The sequence below is a fragment of the Zea mays genome, chromosome 3 (assembly GCF_902167145.1).
Source record: "Zea mays cultivar B73 chromosome 3, Zm-B73-REFERENCE-NAM-5.0, whole genome shotgun sequence".
NCBI lineage: Eukaryota > Viridiplantae > Streptophyta > Magnoliopsida > Poales > Poaceae > Zea > Zea mays.
In genome coordinates this window covers 103383194-103409893 of record NC_050098.1, presented here as the reverse complement: position 1 = coordinate 103409893, position 26700 = coordinate 103383194, and the positions used below count along the sequence as shown (strand labels likewise).

The following is a 26700-nucleotide window of genomic DNA, read 5'->3' as shown; positions in this document are numbered from 1 at the left end:
TTCGTCCTACAGTTAACATTCCTCTGATACCACTTCTGTCACATCCGGGTTTCGGGGCACCAAGACCCGGGCACGAACATATTCACCAGGTGTGCTGGGACCAAGTCTCACACATATGATGAATCATGGTGTAGGAACGAATGTCACATCTTTACTATATAATAGAAGTTTGTATAAAATAAATAAATAATTACATCATAAGGAGACAACGATCTAGCAACCAAAAGTTGACTGGGAGACGACAGCTTAGACCTCTCACAAACACATCGCAGCATCCTTCGAGCGCCTCATCCTATGGTACCTGTTCTTGACCTGTGGGGGTGTGAGACAATAAGGGTGAGCTCACATATTTTCATCGCTCAACAAGTTGTGAGGAATAATGTGCATGAACTCGCCAAAGATGGGAGCTCATGAAGTGTAAGGCTTACCAAGAGGATGGTTGTAGTTGAGCATTGCTTTTAAAGTTGGTCAAAATTTTATTACAATTACTAAGTATAAGTAGATACCATACCAGAATAATAATAGAACAAATGAATAATAAATTTCATGCAATGCAAATGACAAATTGAATTTAGTTTCATAATTTAATCATGCAAGAGTCCTGAGCTGCTCATGACCGCGAGCACGGCTAGTATGCTTTTACGAAGCCATGGAAAGGACCAACGTAGAGAAGATCACCAACGAAATGCTAGCTGGTCTGTCTGGTGATTTAAGCGACAGTGAGAGCTTCGATGTTGAGAGTGAGAATGAAAATGCCGAAGATCAGCCGTGGAGACCAAGCCCCATTGTTTTTGGAAAATCCACGATTAGGCAAGGTCAAATTGAAGCAATGAAAGGCAAATATTTTCATGATGTTTCTATAGTGAGGGCTAGAGGAGAAGACATCGTTCCTCTACCAGCAGGAGATGAAGTGGTAGTCTTCAGGAGCTTCATGAAAGCTGGGCTTCGCTTTCCGCTCCACAAGATGCTGGTCGAAGTCTTGAAGACGTTTGAAATATACCTTCATCAGGTTACCTCGAGGCTCTTATTAGAGTGGGAGTTTTTATATGGGTTATGAGGAGCCAAGAACTGGAGCCATAAGTGAGATGCTTCTGCAATATTCATGAGCTATCCTATCAGACGAAGGCAATCAGAAAGGAGCAGTATATTAACAATTTTGGTTGCTACAGCTTCGTGCCTCGGTCTGAGGCGAATTTCCCTATGCCCACATTTTGGAAGAAGTGGCAAGGTTCTTGGATGAAGGAATGGTTTTACATGAAGAATGAGTTGAGCCAGAGGGAAGATGTTAAGGGCATTATTCAGCGTCCTATATCGTCACGCTTCGGCATTAGAAGGTCGTCCAACGCACTTGGAAATGACGTGCAAGCATGCCAAGCTGTTTTTAACATAGTATGCACCTGTATTGGCACAAGAGACTTAGTTCAAGACCATATTGCTTACAAAGTATGGCCTCTTGTGAGCGAATGGGAAATGCCGAAGGAAGTCGCCGCTGGTTCCAGTCAAGGTGGCCTGGTTTATCTAAAGTATACTTTTTGGTTCAGAAACCAATTTGATGAGTCAAATGATGATTGGTTGGATGTTATAGAGGCAACAAGTAATAAAATACTTGGAGCGTACTCGAAGGCAGAAGATGAAGTCATGACGGTTGCCTTCGGCGCTCGCGGCAAGAAGAGGTTGAATAGAGTGTTTGAGGTTATTGGGTTCGTTCACCCAGACTATTGCTATCCCGTCCAGAAATAAGGGAGAGAAATGAAAGTTGCTGCTTCGGCATCTGCTAGTGCGCCGAAAACAAAGAAAATCAAGGTCTTGACACGTAGACCTCGGCGCATCGAGACGGTCGATGTGTCGAAACTAATTGAAAAGGCAGAAACTACCCCCTAGTCACAGATACTGCTTCTATTATTCCAAAGGTGGGAAATTTTATTCCGAAGTATGGCTGAAGGGTGGACGAGAAATCTTTGATGAAGCTATCAAAAGAAATGAGAAGGAATCTCATGATGCTTCAGAAGAAGCAAAAAAGAACTGAAGAAGCTGTTGAGCAGGCTAGACTTATGGGTATGCACTTTTTAACTCATTGTCGTAAGTTTTTAGCTTCGACACTGATAGATATTTGTGTCTCAATGCAGCTGAGCTTTCTCCACCTCCTGAACCATACAATCCTGAAGCTAACCCATCCGTTAAAGAGGCGCTGGATATAGTTAAAATTTCTAATGACGCTATTGACGAAGCTGTCGACATGCTTCTGAACAAAGCTGCCGATAAAGTCCTTTGGGAAGACTAAAACTTTGTATTTTTGGTATTTTAATGTCCTTGAACATGATCCCTAGTTTTGTAAGAGACACTTGTAAACAATTTATATGTATATTGATGTAATATATTTCTTTATGAAGCGTGGAACCTTCGTACATACCGTTTTTGAGCTAGTGGCGAAAAAACACATTTCCTTGTTTTCACGCTTCAAAAAGAAATCCCCCTTCTTCGCCGAAGCTACTGTATGATGTTTGCTTCTTGCTGTAGACATTGCGTAGGAATAGTATTGTCGGAAGCTCAAACTTCGCATAACAGTACAGTCACAAGCATGAATTGTGCATCTTTAGTACTCTTTTCATGAGTCTTTGCCGAAGCTGAAGGAGGAATCCTCGTTTTTTCATTGCTTTTGTTGATGCAGAATGATGTATGATGCAATGTCATGATGCAATATGATGTGATGGTGTGATGCAAATGATGTTGGCGCACGAAACATAAAAGATAAGACTCTGCATCCCCTTAGGAACGACTTTGGAGTCTCTTCACCTTTGACTTAGATGGTATTTCATCTCTTCATTCCTTTAGCAACGACTTTGGAACTAAGCTCTGCATCCCCTTAGAAACGACTTTGGAGCTTCTTCACCTTTGACTTAGGTGGCATTTAAGCTCTGCATCCCCTTAGGAACGACTTTGGAGCTTCTTCACCTTTGACTTAGGTGGCATTTAAGCTCTGCATCCCCTTAGGAATGACTTTGGAGCTTCTTCACCTTTCACTTAGGTGGTAACTTAGTTATGCATTCCCTTAGGAACGATTTTGGAGCTTCTTCACTTTTCTTGTTACACTCGATGGTGTAACCACAGACTTATTACATCAAGCTGAAGGTTAAACCTCCTTGTATTGTCTTTTGAAGAGAAAATATAAAGGCAAAAGGTAAAAATACATTGGATTAGGACACTCTCTAGTCAAAGTGTTGCGCTACCTTCAGTAGATGTGCCTTGACTCGGGCACAATGTTGTTGACTGTACGAGCTTCGGACTCCTCCTGAGTATCATGTTGTTGTTGCGCCTAGCGATGCTCTTCTGGCTATTGGTTATGGACCAAGGTAGGGGCCAATGATGGTGGTGGTGGCAACTGAGCCTAGGAAGCTTGGGAATGACTCGCCGAAGCAACAAACGCCGTAGGTTGCTGATTGCCCACATATTCAGGGATATATGGGGAATAGCATGAAGCAGTATGTAAGACCTGCTTTAGCTTCAGCAATCTCCTTCTGCTTTTGGATCGTGACTTGACACGTCCTTGTCGTGTGTCCATTATCCTTCCCACAGAATAAGCAGAACAATCTTCTGGGTTGAGTATCAAACCTTCCTTCGAAGTTCCTTCCCCCTCTGCCTCTTGGGGCTGGTGGCGTGTAGGAAGTTGGTTGCATTCCCGAAGATTGTGAGCTTTGCTGGCTGCTTTGGGTATGATTTGCCCTGCCATCATTTGTGCTGGGATTGTGGATCGTTCTGACATGCCTAGGGTGGAGTCTTCCTCCGAAGCCCCTAGTCATCTCAAAATACCTGTACGCTTCCTCCCTTCTCTGGCAGAAATCGTTATCAGCTCGGATGTATTCATCTATCTTATGGAGAAGATTCTCCAAGGTCTGTGGTGGCTTCCTTACAAAATATTGTGCTGTTGGTCCTGACCGGAGCCCCTTGATCATGGCCTCGATGACGATTTCATTAGACATCATTGGCGCCTAGGCTCTCAACCGCAAGAACCTTCGGACGTATGTCTACAAGTACTCCTCGTGGTCTTGTGTGCACTAGAACAAAGCTTGAGCAGTCACTGGCTTCGTTTGGAAGCCCTGGAAGCTTGTGACTAGCATATCCTTCAGCTTCTACCATGATGTAATTGTTCCGGTCGAAGAGAAAAATACCAAGTTTGAGTCATGCTCCTGACTGCCATGACGAAGGATTTTGCCATGACAGCAGTGTTGCCACCATATAATGATATGGTTGCTTCATAGCTCATGAGGAATTGCTTCGGGTCAGAGTGCCCATCATACATGGGGAGCTGTGGCGGCTTGTATGAAGGTGGCCATGTGGTAGCCTGCAACTCTGCTGCCAGGGGAGAAGCATCATCAAAAGCAAAATTACCATAATACAGATCATCATACCATCAATCATCGTCGATTGGAGTTTCTTAACGAAGCTCTCTGTGTTGAGGCCCTCGTCCTTGATCGTCCTGTGCGATGTGGCGCATTTCTTCATATGCTTCGTTGAAGCTCGGCTAACCGAAGCATCTTTTCTTTTTTTTCCTTTGCACTTGGTGATGTAGAGCTTCTAAATCCCTGATCTCCTGGTCCAACTCTTCCTCGTGGGGTGTTGGGTCGGTAGCCTCTCTTCTGGCTCCTAACTTCTCTTAGGGTGCGTTTGGTTAGAGAGTCAAATGGAATGGAGTGGTTCCATTCCAGCATTTGAGAATGGAGTCGTTATATTCTGCATTTGGCAAGAAGAATAGAGCCACTCCATTTTTTGTTTGGTTAAAGAGTACCCGTGTTATTCTTTATTTGGTTGGAGAGTCGTATGAGTGTAGAGGGGATGAGAGGGGGAGATCGCTTGCGTCCGGGAGAGCGCTCGCATCCGGTCGTTTGTGTGCGGGAGCGCTCCAACTATTTATGTTAAATTTTCCATATGGAGATGGAGGAGTCGCTTCGCTCTTATTTTGTTGAAAACCAAACATCTAGAAAATTGGAATGGATCCACTCTATTCTCCTCCACTCCTCAACCAAACACTAGGTTAGAGAGAGCGTCTCCTGATTGGTGTCCAGTGGCTGCAGAGTAGCCCCTGGCGTTGTTGCCTTCTTCGGCAGCATGACGAAGGTGGAAGCTTGCCGAAGGTTACAGAAGTGAGTTCACCATAGGTGAGCGCCAATGTTGGTCACTTGTTCTCAAATGCTATGAATCAAGAACAAGACAACACAATTGTTAAGTATTAAAGACCTTCGTCTTCTAAAGCATTATCTCCTCATGGATATAATGATCATTAGACAAAGGTCATGAAGGACACGCCTTCATGATCTTATAGATAAACAAGAATGCAGAGAGATGAAAACAACAAGTATAATTCATTGATTCATTCATATTTACATTCTCTAAAACATGTATGAATATCAATAGAATTTATATTACATTGATACATTTGTCTTGTTCGAAGGTGTTGACGCGAGGGAGATTACAACCAACATGAACAGTACGGTGCTACTGTTCATCTATTTATATGCACAGGACTTAACCCGAGTAAAAGTACATTTATGTCCTCAATATTCACTTATGATCGTAATACAAATCATTAAGGACTAAATAGTCTTTTTCCCCTTTGGTCAGCATCACCATCGTATTTCATCTCCATTAAGAGCCGAAGTTGTCGATCTGGCGATAGCTTCGCCGTTTATTCCTGTCATCCTTAGATCACACTTTCATCTCGTATGCCTTCATCATAATGAAAAGGCTTGCATCCTAGAGATGCACCCTGTAATAGCTTATGATGAAAACAATTGATTAATTATACTTTTGAGGACCTTCGGAAGAGGAAGGCCCCCAACAGTAGCCCTAGGGTTTTCTCATCTTAAATAGGTCGGGCCGCCTATATGAATCAAGATGGCCCCTTTTGCGCTGGTTTTAGTCAAATAAAGAAAAGAAAATGTATACAGGCTTATTTTCAAAAGATATATATTATTTCAGGTTTTGCTTAGAGAATTTCATGTTTTCACTCTTGCCAATGTATACAAACTTATTTAAATCAATGGGATTATTTGATTAGAGAATAAATAATAAGGTTTTGCTTATGAATAAAAGTTATTTCATGTTTTCATTGCATATTAAAGTTTTTTATTATTATTAAATTTGAATCAATGGAAAATTTTAATTTTGAAATATAGATATAGTTTTCAAATTATTGTAATATTGTTGTTTAGTTTTCAGAAGCAAAATAGATGCATTTTGTTTGAAGTTTAAATCTCTGGAAAAATATAATATTTATTGTTTTCCACCGCGAAGTTATTTAGAGAATTGAGATTATGTTTATCCTCTATTTAATTAGAGAAGAAAGATATTTGTTCAAAGTGGATTGTGGTATTGTTATTGTCTAACCAATGTTGATGATAACAATATTACAATTTTATGAGTTTATATTTGAAATTTAAATCTCTGATAAATTTTGCATCAAAGTGACCAATTTTCAAAGAATAGATAAAGATTAAAAATGCTCTTAAACTAGATAAATGTATTTTCATGTTTTCACTGCAATGATGATGATTATCTTCTAGTTAAATTCAAACTAATGGGAGAATTTGATTGACGAGTAATCACATGTTTTCAAGATAATTGAGTATGTTATTTCATTTCTACCCAACGGTGATATGGAATTAATGTAGAAGAATGTTTTATTCTATTTCTGCCCATAGTGATATAGAATATAACATAAAGATTTCAAATTTTAATGAGCATTATTGTTGATTATTGTTGAAAGTTTTTCAGACAAAGATCTTCATGCTTTCATTCTTGAAGGCAGTAAGAAAATATATTGGGTTCTTGTTACTCAGAAAGAAGACAATTGCATGGGGGAGTGCGTTCAAATTAAAGAATGGCTTGAAATGAAAAAAAAATCTTGGATGTTCATCCAAGAAAAGATGATAAAAACAGTAAGAGTAGCCAATAGCGTCAAATAAATTGATATGGAAGTATAGTTTAAAAAATGTATTTTATGTACTCTCTATAAAGAAGATTTTGTCTTTGTTTCAGTCATTATGGTAAGAGTTGTAATAAGTAACATGCATGTTTGATTTGACGAACATTGGAATAAGCATGTGTGTTATAGAATTTTGGATTTATTTCTAAATTTGATGATTGAATATGAGCCAATCTTAGCATTTATGTCCCTTCAAGGGAATTACCCGCATGGCAAAAAAAAGTTTGAGATAATACACACATGGTGGGAAAAGTCTAAGGTTGATACTCGCACATGGAGGTAAAGTTGGCATAAAGCTTGTCCTGCATAACAGGAGAAATATGTGATGACTCGTGTATTTTTTTAGTGTAACCCACACTATAAGAAAAGTATGGTGTAGCTTTTATGCTATTATAGTATTGATTGTGCACTTCTATTGTGTCATAGTCATTAAGCACTTAATGAGTTTAAGAAAAATAGAAAGTTACACACGAACTTAAGGATAATAATGATATGCAAGTGTGACTTGCACAAGTACTGATAATAAAGGACTATATTGAGTTCTTTAAGTAAAATGAGAGAAATAAGTACTCCCATACGAATTAAGAAATAACTTCATTCTACATGATGTAATCATGTGGATGAAGAAAGTAATCAAAGTTCTTCATTCACAAGAGTTCTGAATGGTTTTCGAAATTGTGACGGAAAAGTTCATGCCGCATTTCAAGGGGGAGGAATGTAATATTAGTTAAGAAAGATACTCCATACTCCCCTATAGTTTAGATAATGAGATGCATTGGCAAGGGTGATCATAAAAGATGAATGTGATTGTCGGGGGAGTACGATGGTCATAACAACGATACCCGTAAAGCAAAGAAATGGCTAAATTCCTAAATGGGCATTTTATGGTTCCGATAGGAAAATAGCGTAGTGAACCGGTATTCATACTAGCAAAGAATATAACTTAAAGGTGGTTCTTAAGGCACCATTTGAGTTTAACGGAGTAAACCCAACCAAAACTGAGAAAGGTTGAAGATACACTTTCTTTACAGAAGATGCAGTAATCTGGGGGAGCATGATATATAAAAACCTAAGACTTAAAGAGAAGTGGGTCTATGTTCCTACTCCAATGGTTGAAGAATGACAAATTGTTCAATACATGTTGTATGACTGATACAACACATGTTGTTAGCCTTCAAAGATAATAAAAAAGTAAACAAGGACCTTATGATATAGGAGATTGTAGAATCAATTGCCTATTGGCAACACGAACAACAACAACCGCATATGAAAGAAGTACCAATAGCTGAGGCCTAAATGGTATTAAAGAATAAGGAAATCAAATATTTTTATGAGTACAAAGTCTATATTAGTGAAATTCAGTTGGAGGGCAATCCCACTTCATTTAAGGAAGCTATGGAGGCGCTCGCTCGTCTAATTAGCGAAAGAATCACTGATTACCAATGATGTTTGAGACTTTGAAATAATTCCTAATGGAGCCAAAACAGTAGGATATAAAGGGTATACAAGATGAAATGTGACTCTAAAGGAAATATGTAAAGATGAAAAGTGCAACTTGAATGGAAAGTTTTTACGCAAAAAAGAATGAATAGATTAATGAATGCTAGTAGCACACCATGATCTGAGTTACATTAGTTAAAAGTAAATATGACTTTCCGTAATGGGATTTGTATGAAACGATTATATGGCATAAGTGAAATGTTTTGCTATGGAAGTAAAAGTACATAAGGGCACCTAAAAATCATTTACAGATTAGAGTAAGTCTCTAGAAAGTAGCATTTAAAGTTGTTGAATGTTTAGATTAAAGAGAATGAGAGGCCAATTGAATTTGTGCAAAGTTATAGAATTGGAAATTCATTCCCTAATTCTGGTTATATGGATGACACCTTATTTGTTAGTAGTGATATGTCAATCTACTGTTAAAAAGTTCTTGTCCTTAAGATTAAATGAAATTAGTCTCAGTAAAGTGTATTTTGTTCTAAGAATTGAGATTCACCGAGATAGAAATAAAAAGGGGTATTAGGATTATCGCATAGGCATGCTCAAAAAGGTTCTAAAGAAATGAAGTATGCATGCGAGAAAACCTACGCTTGTTCTTGTAATCAAGGGTAATGGATTTGGAAACTTTAATGTTGCAAGAGACAATTTGGAATAGAATAAATTAATATGATATCATATGCTTAAGCTGTTGAAAGTTCAATGAATGCACAAGTATGGTATTACCCTAACATAGTTCACGTTTCCGAGTTATTTTGGTAGTCCAGTCTAAATATAAGGGAGTTACGAATGTTGGTCTCATGCTAAAAAGAAATAACTAGTGCTCTCAAAGATTGTGAGTATAAAGGTAGAATCTTATGAAATATGTAGTGACATCCATAATTGTCAATAACGTTCACAGTTTGAGTTTTTGTGTCGAAAAGCTTCAAACAAACAGTTATTATCATTGTGATGCAAATAAGTGATATATCATAATATGAGGCTAAGGGAGATGCAAATGGTTAATGGAAATTTCAGATAGTTCACTCCTATGACAACAGGTCAAGTGTGCAACCAAACACATTGATACAAAGTTATATGTTGTAAAGAAAAAAGCCTAGAATCATACCAAAGTATTGAACATATATGTAATAGGCAAGTGCTTGCAGATCCGCTTACTAAAGACTAACCAACCAGTGCGTTCAGAAAACACACAATCGACATGGGTTTATAGTATAGCCTATGTTTTCCGAACAATAAAAGGCCCAAAGTTAAAGAATCTATTTCAGGATAGAGATATGTACTGTAGTTGCTAAGTCTATCGGTGATTAATCGTGACGATGAAACATGCTCTATGCACTTATCTATAATGGAATATCAAAAAAATTAAAGGTATAAAGCTGAAGGTATAAAATGAGATTAAAGGGGAAAATGTTAGAATTGATCTCCACTAGTTGACCCAACTTGACCCAACCGAAAACTAGACCCCTGACCTCACGCCCTGATCGAGAGCATCAAGGTTGTTGAGCATCTGTTGCGTAGCCCTATAAATAAAGAGGTGGAGGCCGACACCTAAAGGTACAAGATTCACAATCATTTTCGATCTCCACCTCAAACCTTAACCGATCTAGAGGGAAGTCTGTCAGCAACAGAAAGTCCACCGTCGACATCAAGCTCGCTTTCCCGACCGTCGCTGCCCTAGCGCAAAGCTTCACCGACGAAAGCCGTGTCGAATCTAAACAGATGTACAATTTGTGTTGTGTTTTGATCTAGTGGTTAGGATTCTTGGGAATGATCCAAAAAAATACTATCACTATTTATTTAGTTCCAACTGAAGTGACTTGAGCAGCACTAGGGCTTATACGGTACATAGTAGTCATGGGTCATCATCATATGGAGCAGAAGTGCTCAAGTTTGGTGGTACTACCAGAATTGGCTTTCCATGCTTCTTGAATTCAAGGAATGCAGGAAAAATATTGCTTGATAAATGCATGTTGCCAGTCAGGTCCACTCGCTCCAAATTACCTAAAACAAAGAAAGACTAGAGATCAGCTGGTGCCTGTATGTACGGTTGAAAACAGGAAGGATATTTCCTGATATCCATCAGTTCAAAAGGGATTCAAATAATAAATGAATAATCCGCGTCTAAATCCAGACTATCACATTTGAATCTGAAAACTTAGTCAAATATCATATACATTATATGGGATGGGTATCAATATCCAAGCATACCCAAAACTGTCTGGGTCCATATCTAACTCTGAATATGAGAAAAAGAAAAGGTACACATTCATGTCCATACAAGCCCATTTTATACAATCAGTTTTTATTCCTACATGTATGGATTTTCCTAATGCAAAAGAAGTAAAGGTGAATTTGGTAAAGCGTTAGGCAAAAGAAGTAAAGGTGAATTTGGTAAAGCATTTATTTCTTACAAGTCCCTTGCTTCAAGGAGTTACAGATGACTTCCAATGATTCAGGTGGTAAAAGGTTCCCTGCTGCATTGACTGAGACAAGGTCTGGTGCTCGACATATTAATCTGGAAACAAAATATGCTGCTCTGATCCCACCACGATTCTTACTACAAAATATAAATAATGTCAGTGAGGAAACAGACATCTATGCTGAGTGGAAGTGCTTGGTTCTACCTGATGTTGATGTGGGAAAGAGCTACTTCTGTTGGCAATGTTTCCTCAAGTATTTGGAAGCCTACTGTTCCCAAGCCGATATCTGTAGCATTTAAAGCCCGTACATGTGAACCCAAGAATCTGGCCAATGCAGCTGCCACAGAACTGCAATCGCATTTCAATTAATATGTTGACTTAATACAGCACAGCAGAACAAAATGCATGAAAAGACATACAACTCACCTCCCTAGATGATTGTCTGCAATAGATAGCACATCAAGGAGTTGCTTCGCATTTGTGAGGCACTCCAGAAGTATAATCACACCAATACTGGACAACTCACAGTTCTCAACTGTTAATCTCAGAAGTGGATTTTCCTTTTGAATAGACCATGAAATGAAAGGGATCAATGATCTGCAATTTAAGAGAAACTGGTGAGTGCTTCAGTAAATCAACAATAGACAGCTTGGCTGAGGCAACAATTATTCACAAATATTCAGAAGTACTGTGCATATGCAACAAAATTGAAGGCAACCGAACACAGACATGAAAAAACAATTGGACAGCCTGTATTGATCATTGTAGAATACTGATGGATATTCTGTTAAGTCAGCTAGTACCTGATACCTTCATCCATGACTGGATTGCCACTTATATCTAAATCTCTTAAGTTAGGCATTTTTATTAGAATTTTGTGAAGATCTACAACATCATCCTTTTGCAAATTATTTTCCCTGGAATGATAAGAATCAAGAAATGTGAAACACACAATTAGGCCACAGAAATTCTGAAAATAACCTGCTACAGAAGTTTCTTGAACAGCTAGGTTATGCTAGGTACAAAGTAATACCTCAGGTTAAGAACAGACAGGGAGTTCATAAAAATATCTGATTTCAGCGCTAATAAGTTTGTAGAACATTTGTTCAATTCCGAAAGCCAGCCAGCAATCTACAAAAAACAACCAATTTACCAGATAGAAAATAAGTAAAAGGAAATTAAGAATATATTTTTCATGTCAACCCACATTGTTTTCTGATATCTCAAGTGTGTGTAAATCACATGACGACTCGAGAAGAGTGTGAATAATCATCCGAGCAAATGGTGACTGCATCTTAATATCACGAAGTGACAGCAGGTGCAACGACCTGAACAATTGTAAGGATTGAACGGTGTTTAAATGTTTCACATTGAAATGGACTATAAAGTATCGATATGACTTAACAGTTGTGTCTTTGATGGTAATAGTTGTGTTTTTGATGGTTGTACTCCTAGTTTAGATCTGTCCATTAATTTAGCCAGGGAGGAGAGGCAGTCTTGGGAGATGGCTGGGGCTAAGGGTCTTTCATACCTTGCTGCCCTAATTCCTGGAGACTAGGGAGTTGTTTAGTTTGATGGATTTTTTCAGTTTGCTGTGTTTCTGGCCCCCATGAGGAGGCCTTGTAATTTGTCCAGATCTCTTTGATCTGGATTTATCTCTTCTTCTTAATATATTGAGGCGCAGTTCTCCTGCGTTTTCCCAAAAAAAAAGTATCGATATGACAAATGCATATAAGTAAAACTATTCAGAAACACATAAATGATCAATACCCCGTGATTAATACTAATGGGATGCTTCTGTAGAAGTAGAAAAAATAAACTAAAAGTATGGTTCATTTGTTTTTCAATCCATAATATTTCAATTGTGAATATTGAAGGGCATGCAGCTTACTTGCCAGATGACAAAATTTTGAACAGACCAGAAGAGATGGTCAGAGGCTTGGTTTCACAGATTTGTGACGACTTAATACTAAATTGTTGGATTCCATGGCTTTGAGATCCCTTCAGGTACACACTCATGCAAATTTTATCCATGACGGTAGGATAAAGCTGACAATGGATGAATTCAAGAGAAAGCAGTGTCTCTGCATGCCAGCTCAGAAGCAAACATGCACCATTAACCTGTCAATGAAAATTCAGAAGAAACTTCAAAACCCAATGAACCATTGCTGACTTACTATCATCCCACTAAAAAGAGCACACATGGACAACTCGATCTCATGCAGACTGGTTCTACTGACACAAGTTAATGACTAACAATATCAGTTTGTTTTAATATTCAAACTTAAACAGAACATGCAAAAATAAAACTGGGAAATTATTACTTCTTTTTGGCAAAGATGGTAAAATCGTTGTTTTTTATTTTCTCTGGTTCCTGACGAACATGGCAGCGAGGCTGCTTCTCTGGCAACGGCTCGACAGAAAGCAGGGAATCCTGTGCGGGTGATGACGCTGAACAGCTTGAGCAACTTGGTGGATGGAGGTAATTGCCCCTGATTTCGGTCTTGTTAGTTCCTTTTGGCATTTGGGGGAGGTTTGCTCGTACTTGTGCAGGTCGAGATTCCACGTCGATGAACAGAAGCGTTTCACCATGGCGTTTCCAAGCATCTGCGGTGATGAAATAGGGTACTGATGCAGCCTTGCATCAAGGTAAAGGTAGCAATTCAGGAGTGTTGCGCCAAAAGTGACTCAAGTGGGATCGGGCCCAAGGGAAGAGTGACAGGAAGAGGAAATCAAAAGGGCTCTGTTCTGTTAAGGCCCATTAGGCCCAGGCCTACTGGCTGAACAGAGCAGGTTACGAAACCCTAAACCCTAATTTCTTAGCCGCCGTCGCGCCTGTTACCCACCCTAGCCGCCGTCGTGGCTGTACCCTGCCCTAGCCGCCGTCACGGCTGGGATCTCGCGTCTCCCGTCCTCGAAAGTCAGCTCGTCCTCGAGCTGGAAAGCTGGGAAACTGGCCCTGAAGTCCTCGAAATCCTCCCAGGTCGCAGACGCTACTAGTTCGTCGTGCCACTGTACCAGAACTTGTTTGATGCCGCGAGCCAGGCGACCCGCCAGGACACGGGAAGGTGTGGACACCGCTGCGCCGTTGAGTGTGGCCGGTAGCGCAGGTGGTTCAGTTGGTGGCGCCCCAACGAATTTCTTAAGGACGCCCACATGGAAGACGTCGTGAATTCTGGCGTCGGACGGGAGCTGCAGGCGTACGGCCGCGTCGTTGATGATTTCCTCGACACGGTAGGGGCCGACGTAGCGGGATTTCAGCTTGCCAGTGGGTGAACGTGGTAGAGATGCCGATGGCCTTTGGCGAAGACGAAGAAGGGCCCAGTCACCTACGTTGTAGAGGACCTGCCTGTGATGTTGATCGTAGGCGCGTTTCTGAGACTCTTGCGCCTGATGGAGACGGTAACGAACGTCGTCGAGGAAGGCGGTCCGTGCCTCCCTCTCCTGCGCCACCGCGGGCACACGTGCATCACCCGGCTCATAGGACCGGATGGTCGGTGGGTCGCGGCCGTAGACCACCCGGAACGGCGTCTCGCGGAGTGAGGACTGGTAGGCCGTGTTGTAGGTGTACTCCGCCCATGGAAGCCACCGGAGCCACTGTCGGGGTCGATCGCCGGTGAAGCAGTGGAGGTACATAACGATGACGCGGTTGGCTGCCTCCGATTGGCCGTCGGTTTGTGGGTGGAAGGCGGAGGACATGAACAGCTTGGTATCCCGAGTCCGGAGATCCTCGCCTCACCCAGTCCTACCCATCGATCCACTCACCACACCACCATCCCCGACCACGTCCACCAACGGTTCGCCACCCTCCATCAACATGGCCGAGCCCACTTTAGCCGACGTCATCGAGATGATGAAGGCCATGTAGGCCGACATCACCAGGCTGAAGGAGAAGTCCGATTCCTCATCCTCAAGCGGCGCCCAGCCCGAGCGTCATCGCAACATCGATCGCCCGCCAAGGTTCCAGAAATGGGACTTTCCACGGTTTGATGGCAAGACCGATCCCCTCTTCATCAACAAATGTGAGTCGTATTTTCGACAGCAGCGTACGATGGTGGAGGAGCAAGTGTGGATGGCCTCGTATAACCTTGAGGGCATCGCACAGCACTGGTACATACAACTACAGGAAGACGAGGGCACCCCGTCCTGGAGCAGATTCAAGGAACTGCTCAACCTGTGCTTCGGGCCAGCCCTCCGTTCAGCGCCGTTCTTCGAGCTCACCGAGTGCCGACGCACCGGCACGGTCGAGGAGTACTCCAACCGATTCCAGGAGCTCCTACCCGTGCTGGCAGAATGGCGGAGGAGCAACGCGTCCAACTCTACACCGGCGGCTTGCTGCCACCGCTCAGCCACGCAGTGCGGATACTCAACCCCGGCAACCTCAACACCGCTATGAGCCTAGCGCGGCAGGTGGAGCAGATGGAGCTCGCCAAGATCCAAGCACCAGCCAAGACAGGGCCGCGCGGCCTCCTACCGCCGCCACCACCGCGGCCAGCGCCCCAGGCGCCACAGGCCCCCCTGGCGTTTCCAGCGCCGCCACTGGGCGCAGCAATGGGCCGTGGCGACGGCTCCAGGCGCTTATCTCCAGAGGAGATGGCGGATCGGCGCCGCCAAGGCCTGTGTTTTAATTGTAACGAGAAATATTCTCGTGGCCACAACCGTTTTTGTAGGCACATTTTCTTCTTGGATGGCGTCGAAATTGAGGAGGCCGAGGCGGAAACGGGAGCCGTGGAGATCGACGCTCCCTGTTTCTCCCTCCAGGCCGTGGTCGGGGTCGCGCCAGGGGACACCATGCAGATCGCCGTCACCCTCGGTCCGGTCTCCCTGGTGGCACTGCTCGACTCGAGAAGCACCCACAATTTTATATCCGCGGCGGCGGCGCACCAGTCTGGCATCCCCATCCAGCGCCGACCCCGCCTCACGGCCATGGTGGCCAACGGCGAACGGATCACCTGCGCGGGCGTTCTTCGCAATGCGCTGCTCCACGTCGAGGGCGAACTCTACCAGGCTGACCTCTTCGTCATGCCTTTGGCCGGGTACGACGTCGTCCTCGGCACACGATGGCTTGGGGCGTTGGGGCCAATCGTGTGGAACCTCGCCAATCGCCGCATGACGTTCCAGCGCCAGGGGCGCTCCATCTCCTGGACGGGCATGCCCAGCCCCAAGGAGCCAGCGTTGCGCGCCACCAACAGGACGGACGCCCTACTAGAGGCCCTCCTCGCCTCGTTCGGGGGGCTCTTCGCAGCTCCGATGGGTTTGCCCCCCAAGCGCGCCCATGATCATCGCATCCTCCTCAAGCCCGATGCGTCGCCGGTGGCTGTCCAATCGTACCGCTACCCGGCTGCACACAAGGACGAGCTGAAGCGGCAGTGCACCGCCATGATTGACCAGGGGATCGTGCGACGCAACGACTCCCCATTCTCGTCGCCCGTGCTCCTGGTAAAGAAGCCCGATGGCTCGTGGCGCTTCTGCGTCGACTACCGGGCCCTGAACGCCCTCACCATCAAAGACGTGTTCCCCATCCCGGTCGTGGAGGAGCTTCTCGACGAGCTCCACGGCGCCAAATTCTTCACCAAACTGGATCTACGGTCGGGCTATCACCAGGTCCGGATGCGGCCAGAGGACGTGCACAAGACCGCGTTCCGCACACACGACGGCTTGTACGAGTTCCTCGTGATGGCGTTCGGGCTCTGCAACGCCCCCGCCATGTTCCAGGCCCTGATGAATGACGTGCTCCGACCATTCCTCCGACGGTTCGTCCTGGTATTCTTTGATGACATCCTAATTTACAGCAGCACGTGGGCCGATCACCTCCGCCATCTACGGGTCGTCCTCGATGAGCTACAACGCCATCAGCTGTTCATCAAGCGCTCGAAGTGTTCTTTCGGCGCACCATCTGTCGCCTACCTTGGCCACATCATCTCGGCCGCAGGGGTGGCCATGGACCCGGCCAAGGTGGCTGCCATTCACGACTGGCCGCCGCCGCGCTCGGTCCGGGCCATTCGAGGGTTCCTCGGCCTCGCCGGGTACTACCGCCACTTCGTCCACAACTATGGCACGGTGGCTGCCCCCTTAACGGCCCTCCTCAAGAAGGATGGCTTCGTCTGGGATGACGCGGCCATGACTGCCTTTACGGCGCTCAAGGCAGCCGTGTCGTCCGCTCCTGTCCTCGCCATGCCAGACTTCGGCAAGCGGTTCGTGGTGGAGTGCGATGCATCCTCCACAGGCTTCGGTGGGGTGCTCGTCCAGGAGGGACACCCGGTCGCGTTCTTCAGCCGACCTATCGCACCCCACCACCGCGCCCTCGCCGCCTACGAGCGCGAACTTATCGGCCTGGTCCAGGCCGTCCGGCACTGGCGGTCGTACCTATGGGGACGACACTTCATCGTCAAGACGGATCACTTCAGTCTCAAGTATCTCCTTGACCAGAGGTTGGCCACGATTCCCCAACACCATTGGGTGGGCAAACTCCTGGGATTCGACTTTACGGTTGAATACCGCTCGGGCGCCACGAACACTGTCGCCGACGCTCTATCCAGGAGGGACCCTGACGAGGGCACACTGATGGCCATTTCAGCACCCCGTTTCGACTTCGTCGGGCGCCTGCGCCAGGCACAGGCTACGGATCCGGCCCTCGTCGCCATCTACGAAGAGATCCGCGCAGGCACGCGCGCGGCACCATGGTCCATCGTGGGTGGAATGATCGCCATGGAGGGGCGCCTCTATATCCCAGCCACTTCACCACTACTACGGGAGATCGTGACCGCTGTTCACGACGACGGCCACGAAGGCGTCCACCGCACCCTACATCGACTAAGACGGGACTTTCATTTTCCCAACATGCGTCGTGTTGTGTAGGAATTCGTCAGGGCGTGCGGCACGTGCCAAACATAAAGCTGTCAAGAGCGTCGAACCCTTGACTCGTCGGGCCTCGGCTACGTAGCTCGTAGCCCTCGGTCGTCTTCTCCGGTAGGAGTATTCTTCCTAGTCGCAGGCTTGAGAGAGGGAGAGAGGAGATGACTTGATTCTTTATTGCCTTCAACGGTGCTGAGCACCTGAGAATATATAAGGCCGGCGGCCACACAAATGGAGCAAGCTCCCTAATTATCCTTCTTGCCAAAATGCTACTTTCCTAATTATTCCTTGTCATAAGTGCTACTTTCCTATTTATTCCTTGCCATAAGTGCCAAATTGCTACTTTCCTACTTATCCCTTGCCATAAGTGGTGCTTTCCTAAACTTGGGCGCCTGCCATCTGTGGCGCTGTAGCATCCCTGGCGCGCTCCCTGGCCGCGCGATCTGCTGCCCGCCGGATATCGCGCGCACGCCCGCGCCTTGTGTACGACTTACCGTACATGACATCGTGGCTCGGACCTCCCCCATCCTCCGTCACGGCGTCCCGGATCTCCCCTGCTGCAGCCGCCGTCGCGGACCGCCGGCGCGTCGTCTGCATCGTGTCGCCATTCTTCAGCAGTCCGCTGTCGTCGTTCTTCTTCCGTGTGCGGGTCGTGCCGCCGCCGCCCTTCATCGTGTGCGGGTCGCGCCGCCGCCGCACTTCCTCCGTGTGTGGGCCGCGCGTGTGCGGGTCGCGCCGCCGCCACCCTTCATCGTGTGCGGGCCGCGCAACTGTCCGCCAGCCTCCCTGTGTGGGCCGCGCTGCCATCAGCCGGCCTCCGTGTACGGGCCGCGCCACTGTCCGCCGGCTTCCGTGCGCGGGTCGCGCGGGGACGTCTGCGAGGGCCCTCTGCGTGCAGTTCTGCCGCCGCGGGCAGTCAGCACGCACCACCCGCCGTCTTCGTCAGCCGACTGCGCCCTCTGCGCGCGGTCCCTGTGCGTCACCTCTCTGCGTCTGTCGTGCGTGCAGTCCCTGCCGCCACACGACGCTAGCTGCCGCTGCGGACAGTCAGCACGCATCACCGGTTTTCTACTCTTCAGGTCGCACCACTGGTTATCTCCTCTTCACATCATTTTCTGCTGGTGTCTGCCCACGTAGGTACCTTTCAGCTGTTAGTCTTCAGTGTTTTATTACTCTACATTATGTCGGCCAACGCTATTGTTGTCAACATTGTGCTTGATGGGCAGAATTACCCAGAATGGGCTTTTTGTGTCTAGACTGCACTAAGAGGTCACGGGTTACTATTTCATTTGACTGAAGATTCTCCAGTTTTAGCAGCTGATAGAAGCAATGCTGCTGCAATCAAGAGTTGGCAGATCAATGATGGCAAGGTAATGGCTGCAATGGTCAACAACACTAAACCCACTATGATTATGAGTTTGTCCAAATTTACCACGGCTAAGGCTATCTGGTCACATCTGAAGGATCGATTTGTTCAGGATAGCGGTGCTCTTTTACATACCCTTATGCAGCAGACTCATGTGATTGAGCAACATGATATGTCCATTGATGAATATTATTACGCCTTTGATCGTCTTATGAGTGCATTGACCTCCATGGTGCCCGCTTGTACAACTGTGCCTTGTCCAGCTCACAAGTTCATTGAGAAGTTCTTTACCTACAGATTTGTTATGGGAGTTCGACATGAATTTGATTCCCTTCGTGCAAGGCTGCTTCACAGTTCGGATACTCTCACCATGGCTCAGGCATTGTCCGAATTGCTTGCTGAAGAGACTCGTCTGAAGTCCATGTCCTCTATTACTTGTGTGAGTTCTCACAGTGTGTTGGCTGCTGCTCAGAGGTCTAGGAACACCTCCTTTCAGCCTTGTGAACACTGCAAAAAGACCACTCATCGGTCTGAGAACTGCTTTGCTAAGTTTCCAGAGAAGCTGGCTGATTTTCGTGTCCGTCGTGCTACTCGTGGTCGTAATACAGGACCATCTCCTAGAGGCTCAGTTGCAATTGCTGCTACTTCATCTGCTGGTGCTTTGTCATCATCTTGGGTTCTTGATTCTGGAGCTTCCTTTCATGTGACATCTGATCAGTCACGGCTGGTGTCTACTACACCTGTCACCGAGGGCACTTCTGTTCAGACTGCTGATGGTACATTATGTCATGTCACCCACAAGGGTTCTCTTTCTGATCCAACTTTTACTGTCCCAAATATATTTTTTGTACCTCAGTTATCCATGGATCTACTATCAGTAGGTCAAATTACCGATCACAATTGTTTTGTTGGATTTGATGACTCATCTTGTTTTGTACAGGATCGTAAAACAGGGGATGTGATTGGGACTGGCCATCGCCGTAAATCTTCGCCTCACCTCTACATCTTGGACCATTTGTGTCTTCCTTCATCCCCTACCACTACACCTCACGTGCTCGCTACTTCGGGCCCCACGACGTCGTTCGCCCAGTGGCATCATCGTCTGGGTCACTTATGTGGATCCCGTCTGTCTACTCTAATAAAGTCAGGATGTTTATGCTCTACTCATGTTGAGTCTAGTTTTCGTTGTAAAGGTTGTCATCTTGGAAAACAAATACAGCTTCCATATTTTACTAGTAATTCCCATTCTGCTAAACCTTTTGATCTAATTCACTCTGATGTTTGGGGTCCAGCTCCGTTTGTTTCTAAAGGTGGTCATAAATATTATGTTATTTTTATTGATGATCATTCTCGTTATACTTGGATTTACTTCATGAAACGCCGCTCGGAATTGCCTTCTATTTACAAGTCCTTCACTCGCATGGTTCACACCCAGTTTTCTGCTACTATTAAAATTTTTCGTTCAGATTCTGGTGGTGAATTCCTATCTGATAATTTTCGCCAGATATTGACCATAGAGGGTACTCTAGCTCAACTTTCTTGTCCTGGTGCTCATGCTCAAAATGGTGTTGCTGAACGCAAACACCGTCATATTATTGAGAGTGTTCGTACTCTTTTGATATCTTCTTTTGTGCCTTCACACTTTTGGAGTGAAGCTGTTTCCACTGTCGTGTATCTCATTAATAGACAACCTTCATCTAAACTTTCTGGTAAATCACCAGGTGAAGTTCTTTTTGGGACTCCTCCACGATATGATCATCTTCATGTGTTTGGATGCATATGCTATGTCTTGTTACCACCACGTGAGCGGACTAAATTGACTGCTCAATCTGTAGAGTGTGTATTCCTTGGATACAGTCCTGAACACAGAGGCTATCGTTGTTATGATCCATCTACTCGTCGTATTCGCATTTCTAGAGACATGAGTTTCAATGAAAATCGCCCCTTCTTTCACAACCAGTCTACTCACTCCACCTATTATCCCACAGAATCTACTTCTTTCATGTGTCTTCCTTCCATTCCTGCATCTGAACTATCATCCTCTACATCCACATCTGATGTTCTCATTCCCATCACACCACCTTCCACCTCCACGTCATCCACCTCTTACTCTTCCAAACCACCTATCATCCAAACCTACATTCGTCGTTCCCACTCTATTCCTACGGCTGGTCCTGATACTGATCCTGTACCTGATTCTTGTACTAACAATAATGAGTCTAATGATGTTTTTAATCAGGGATACCATCTTCGTGACCGTGGTACCATTGAACCTCCAAATCGCTATGGTTTTCCACGGGCTGGTGTGGCCATCGTTGAACCCACTACATATCAGGAAGCTTCTGGGATTCTTGAGTGGCAGCTAGCTATGATTGATGAATTGGCTGCTCTTGAACGCACTTGTACATGGGATATTGTTCATTTACCCTCGCATGTTGTCCCTATCACATGTAAGTGGGTCTTCAAAGTTAAGACAAAATCAGATGGTTCCATTGAGAGGTATAAAGCTCGTCTTGTGGCCCGTGGTTTTCAACAGACTCAAGGACTTGATTATGATGAGACTTTTGCACCTGTTGCGCATATGACCACTGTTCAAACCTTGATTGCAGTTGCAGCCTCATCTTCTTGGACTATCTTCCAGATGGATGTCAAGAATGCTTTTCTTAATGGTGATCTACAAGAAGTTTATATGCATCCTCCTCCAGGGGTTGATACTCCCTCAGGGCATGTTTGTCGTCTTCGTCGCGCACTGTATGGGCTGAAACAAGCTCCTCGTGCTTGGTTTGAGCGATTCATCTCTGTCATCACAGCTGCTGGTTTTTCTTCTAGTGAACATGATCCTGCATTGTTTGTTCATGTTTCTCCAAAAGGCCGCACTTTACTACTATTATATGTGGATGATATGCTGATTACCGGTGACAACTCAGAACATATTTCTCATGTCAAGCAGCATCTCAGTAAGGAATTTCAGATGTCTGATTTGGGACCGCTTAACTATTTCTTGGGCATTGAAGTTCAGCAGACTCAAAAAGGCTTTTATCTGTCTCAATCCAAATATATACAAGATCTTCTTGATCGCTCTGGACTTACTGATACACGCACTGTTGCAACACCGATGGATATTCATTTAAAACTTCGTCCGAAGGATGGGACACCACTAGCAGATCCAACTCGGTATCGTCACATTGTGGGTAGTCTTGTTTATCTCACCATCACCAGACCTGATATTGTTCATGTTGTTCATATGTTGAGCCAATTTGTATCAACACCTACTTCAGTTCATTATGGTCATTTGCTTCGTGTGCTTCGATATTTACGTGCGACAAGATCCAGATGTTTACTCTATGCTTCAGATAGCCCACTTCAGCTTCATGCGTATTCAGATGCCACTTGGGCAAGTGATCCTGTTGATCGTTGTTCTACTACAGGTTACTGTATTCTCCTTGGATCATCTCCCATTGCATGGAAATCCAAGAAGCAAGCGGCCATATCACGTTCTAGTGCTGAAGCCGAACTTCGGGCAGTTGCTACTACCACTGCTGAAATTATTTGGTTGCGCTGGCTCTTGGCTGATCTTGGCGTCTCTTGTGACACTTCTACACCTCTGTTATGTGATAACTTGAGCGCTATACAGATTGCTCATGATCCAGTGAAGCATGAACTTACTAAACACATAGGTGTTGATGCATCCTTTACTCGATCCCATTGTCAACAGAAGACTATTGATCTTCAATATGTGCCCTCAGAATATCAATTGGCAGATTTCTTCACCAAAGCACAAACAAGAGCTCAACATCAGTTTCACTTGATCAAACTCAAAGCTTCAGATCCTCCATTTCCACCTTGAGTTTGAGGAGGGGTGTTAAGGCCCATTAGGCCCAGGCCTACTGGCTATATATATTACCTACAGTCCTTAGGGACTAATTATCCATTATCAATCCCAAGGTTAGTAACATGTTCAAATTCCCTGTGATGCAAGATGAGGGCACTCCAAGCTGCTGCTTGCTGGCCCAGTCCCTCTCTGTCTCTTCTTTGGAACACGCACACATGAAGCACAACTCAGTGAGGAAGAAGAACACAAGGAATTTATGTGTTGCACACCAGTGCGCACACACCACTCGTATTGTTTCATTCTCAACACAAAGCATACACTAACGACCCGGCAACACTAATCACCCCTTATCACACCGCACAGCACCCTGTCCTTTATAGGCACAATGCACACACACGTTGGCCTTCCTTGCATGCCACCCAATGCACGTCTGGTGCTGTATTGATGACATCTTCGCCCACAAAAGGTGCTAAATTATTTAAGGATATTTTTATCTATATGATTTTTAAAGAAAAAATATTTTTCAATTGGAATCTAGTCTATTAGGCTAACGGTTTGAAGAAGTGATTCTGATTCATCACCAGAAACGTTTCTTGAGAGAATCAAGATTTGTAACGTTTCTACGAGAATCTAGATCGTTACCAAACACACCCTTAACATTACCTCTAGGTCTGATATAATTCTTATGAACATTAATCTTTCCAGCTTGCATTGTTGCAACAAGACCTGAGAAACAAAGGATACCCCACAGTCAACAATTCAACATACAATCATATGAACATCAAAACATCATAATACAACAGATATGTGATGACAAGGATAATAAATGTATTATGGAACCATATGCAAATATAACTACGCAGATGATATAGATACTTCCATTTGGAAGGGTAGGCTTGCTGCAATGGTGATAGCTGTCTTGTTGAGTCACCATTGCGCGTCTGAAGCAGACCCTCCACATTTGTGGGGGGGGGGGGGGGGGGGGGGGGACATGCCTCGGCTTATCCCTTCCTAGGACCCCACTCATGTGGGAGCTTTCGGCACTAGGTCTGCCCCTTTTATATAGATACTACCATTTGGCAAAATGAGAACATGGATGCATACTCGAGCACAACTAATACAACAAACTTACATCAGTTATATAAAAGAAAATAGAGTATAAATGCAAAGAGCTCTAAGCTACTATTCAACGGATCAGCAGTTTAGCACTTACATAAGTTTCTGCAGTGCAAAGAACACCTTGCAGTCTCAAGCTCCTGAAACATAGGGGGCAACATTGATAGTGAAGAACTACAAGCGAATAACAAACAACCAAACAAGCAAGTCCAACATAGATTCATTGTTACATCAAAATTGTAGGACATATAAAGTCCAACATATATCACAGGGTCCTCAATCATGTCATGTGTATTTTTAATTAACAGAATATTCATAATTGGCAAGTATTGCTGAAAATATTTTAAAAAAAAATGTTAGTCAAAAAAGAAATGCATATGTACAACAATCGTTGTATGCTGGCACCTCACATAGCAACCAAATTTGCTGCATTGATATGCTAATCTTGAATGTTGTTGAGATGTGCCCATGCTCTGGTAGATGGAATTCATGATTTTAGCTGCTCAATCATGAACAAAAACAGAAAGGTTATTGCAGCAGTAAATAGGATATCACTTTTTTAGTTGAAGGTAATTTCTAGTAACTAATGACAGTTCTCCAATACTATACAAAACTATAAACAGTAGTCATTTAAAAGTACTCCCTCTCCTGCTATAGAAGGCGTAATTCCTTCCAAGCAAAGACCAAGAACCACTTTTACACCATCTAACAACTAATTTACCGTATGTTGATGGCCATGCTGCTGTTCTTTTTAATCATGCATTATTGCATTTAGCTTGGTGGTCTCTCATCCAGGCACACTTGGCCAATCAAACGGACCCTCTGCAGTGCAGCAGCATGGTAGAAGGAGCAATAAATGGTGCGTGTTTGCATGACCATAAAAAAAGAGTAAGTGAACCAGACCCTCTATTGCGGAACGCATGAATAAAAACGGTTACACCTTCTACACCAGAACGGAGGGAGTCAATGGGTATCACATTGTTAGCGAAAGAATTTTTTTTAATAATTCAGGTTACTTTCTAAAACTAAGAAGCAAATTACTCAACTCAACCAAGCAATGTCAAGTTGGTAACAAATGAATGTTCAATACGATAAACATGTCATGAAGGAATATAGGATACTAGCCTGATATACTCAGCTCACCAATACTCCCACAAAAAAAAGGAAGAAAAGCATGTTCTGCAGCTTCATTTAAACACCTGTGGAGGCGAAAAAGGATTGGTAATTTGTGTTTTAAGGGGTTAAAGCATTTCATTCATAAATTCCAATCACTGATAGCTTACTCTTGTAAATGCTTTTCCCAATACTTTTGCTGCCAATCCACAGTGACCAAATTATTATGTCCAGTATTACCACCCAGGGGCCAGCGAAGTTTGAACAACAACTGCCAAGTGCTGTTGAAATCTTCACACCTGAGAGCAGACATCATATATGTCTGGTCAGATATTCAAACATATGTTGGTGCTACCGATTATTGTCTTCATTCCATTGCAATACTATTAACATAGTATTATAAAAACACGTTTTTTGTTGCATGAATGCGTGCAAAACCTTGAACGTTTCACCCCACGTCTTTCTCCATCTTGCACTCCAAGTCCAGAAGTAGTTTCAGCAGAACAGTATCTGAAACGAGAAATAATGAGCATAACATTTAGCTCTTCCTTTATGAAGATGCACGATTTTCTCAGAGGAAGGAACATATGATACAGAAGATGTGGAAATTGGAGTAGCAATAGAAGGTAAACGGGCACAGGAATGGGCGTGATGTTGTCTGTTAATGTTTACGAATTGGTACATAAATGGAGAGGGGCAGGCCGGCAGGGTACCGGGCATGTGCAGCGTGATGGAGTGACTCAAGTACGACAGGCGGGAGCCGGGACGCCAGCCGATGGAGAAGCTCCCAGGGAAGCCCCTCCGCCAACTCCTGTGGATGCAGGCGGTCCTCGTCTGCCTCCCCTCCATCATCTTCCGAGAATCCGGCGAGACCGCCGCCGCCGCTGCACCCTCCTGACGAACCCGTTCGGCCCACGCCGCCGCCTGCGGCGGCGTTGTCGCTGATGAGACGATCAGCTACCGCATCCAGGCACAGCGAAAGCAAGCTTGGTGCCAGAGCCTTGTTGGAGAGCTCCTCCATGTGCACACCACAGTCCCTCTTTCTCTGTCTGTTCCACCCTCTCTCTGATGTTGATGTGCCGGTCGCCACCGGCCGCCCGGCGAATCTACAGTCCTTAGGGTCATTGCCAAACGGGCCGCCCGGGTCCAGCCCATTTTAGACCCGGTCCGTCAGCCACGGTTAAAAAATCGGGCGGGTTCATTTAAACACGCGGACTTGTTTCTCTGTCCGACCCCGGCCCACAGCGGGTGTAAACGGACCAGATTGGCCCGGTAAACACGAAAAAAACGGACTAAACGAGCCGGTAAGCACGATTTAGTGGAAAAAGCGGGTTTGGCGGGCTTAGAGATAAACGGTCGTGCCGAGCCAGCCCACCGTGCTTAGTTTCCTGTCCGGGCCCGGCCCGCTTATTTATGCCTGGTCGGACCGGGCCCACATAGAACCGAGCCGTGTCGGGCTCGGATCGAACCCAAACAGCGGGCTTCGTGTCGGGCTCATGGGCCTCATGCTTATTGGCCA

General features: G+C 44.9%; 1 protein-coding gene across 2 annotated transcripts; it reads right to left on the bottom strand.

The window, feature by feature from the left end:
- Positions 1 to 9848: 9848 nt before the first annotated feature.
- On the bottom strand, positions 9849 to 26290 carry LOC103650329 (uncharacterized). 2 transcript variants are annotated; one of them, XM_008675925.4, is made up of 15 exons: positions 25895 to 26275; positions 25620 to 25691; positions 25352 to 25480; positions 25194 to 25267; positions 24474 to 24567; positions 24166 to 24208; positions 23616 to 23678; positions 12791 to 13020; positions 12107 to 12227; positions 11933 to 12030; positions 11703 to 11816; positions 11326 to 11496; positions 11104 to 11247; positions 10891 to 11036; positions 9849 to 10480 (listed from the first exon to the last, which is right to left on the bottom strand). In XM_008675925.4, the coding sequence occupies exons 1-15, from the start codon at positions 26200 to 26202 to the stop codon at positions 10332 to 10334; spliced, it is 1956 nt and encodes a 651-aa protein (XP_008674147.1). In that variant the 5' UTR covers positions 26203 to 26275; the 3' UTR covers positions 9849 to 10331. The 2 variants fall into 2 exon arrangements, with proteins under 2 accessions (XP_008674147.1, XP_020405844.1); XM_020550255.3 differs by lacking the exons at positions 12107 to 12227; positions 12791 to 13020 and having other exon boundaries at positions 25895 to 26290.
- Positions 26291 to 26700: the final 410 nt, after the last annotated feature.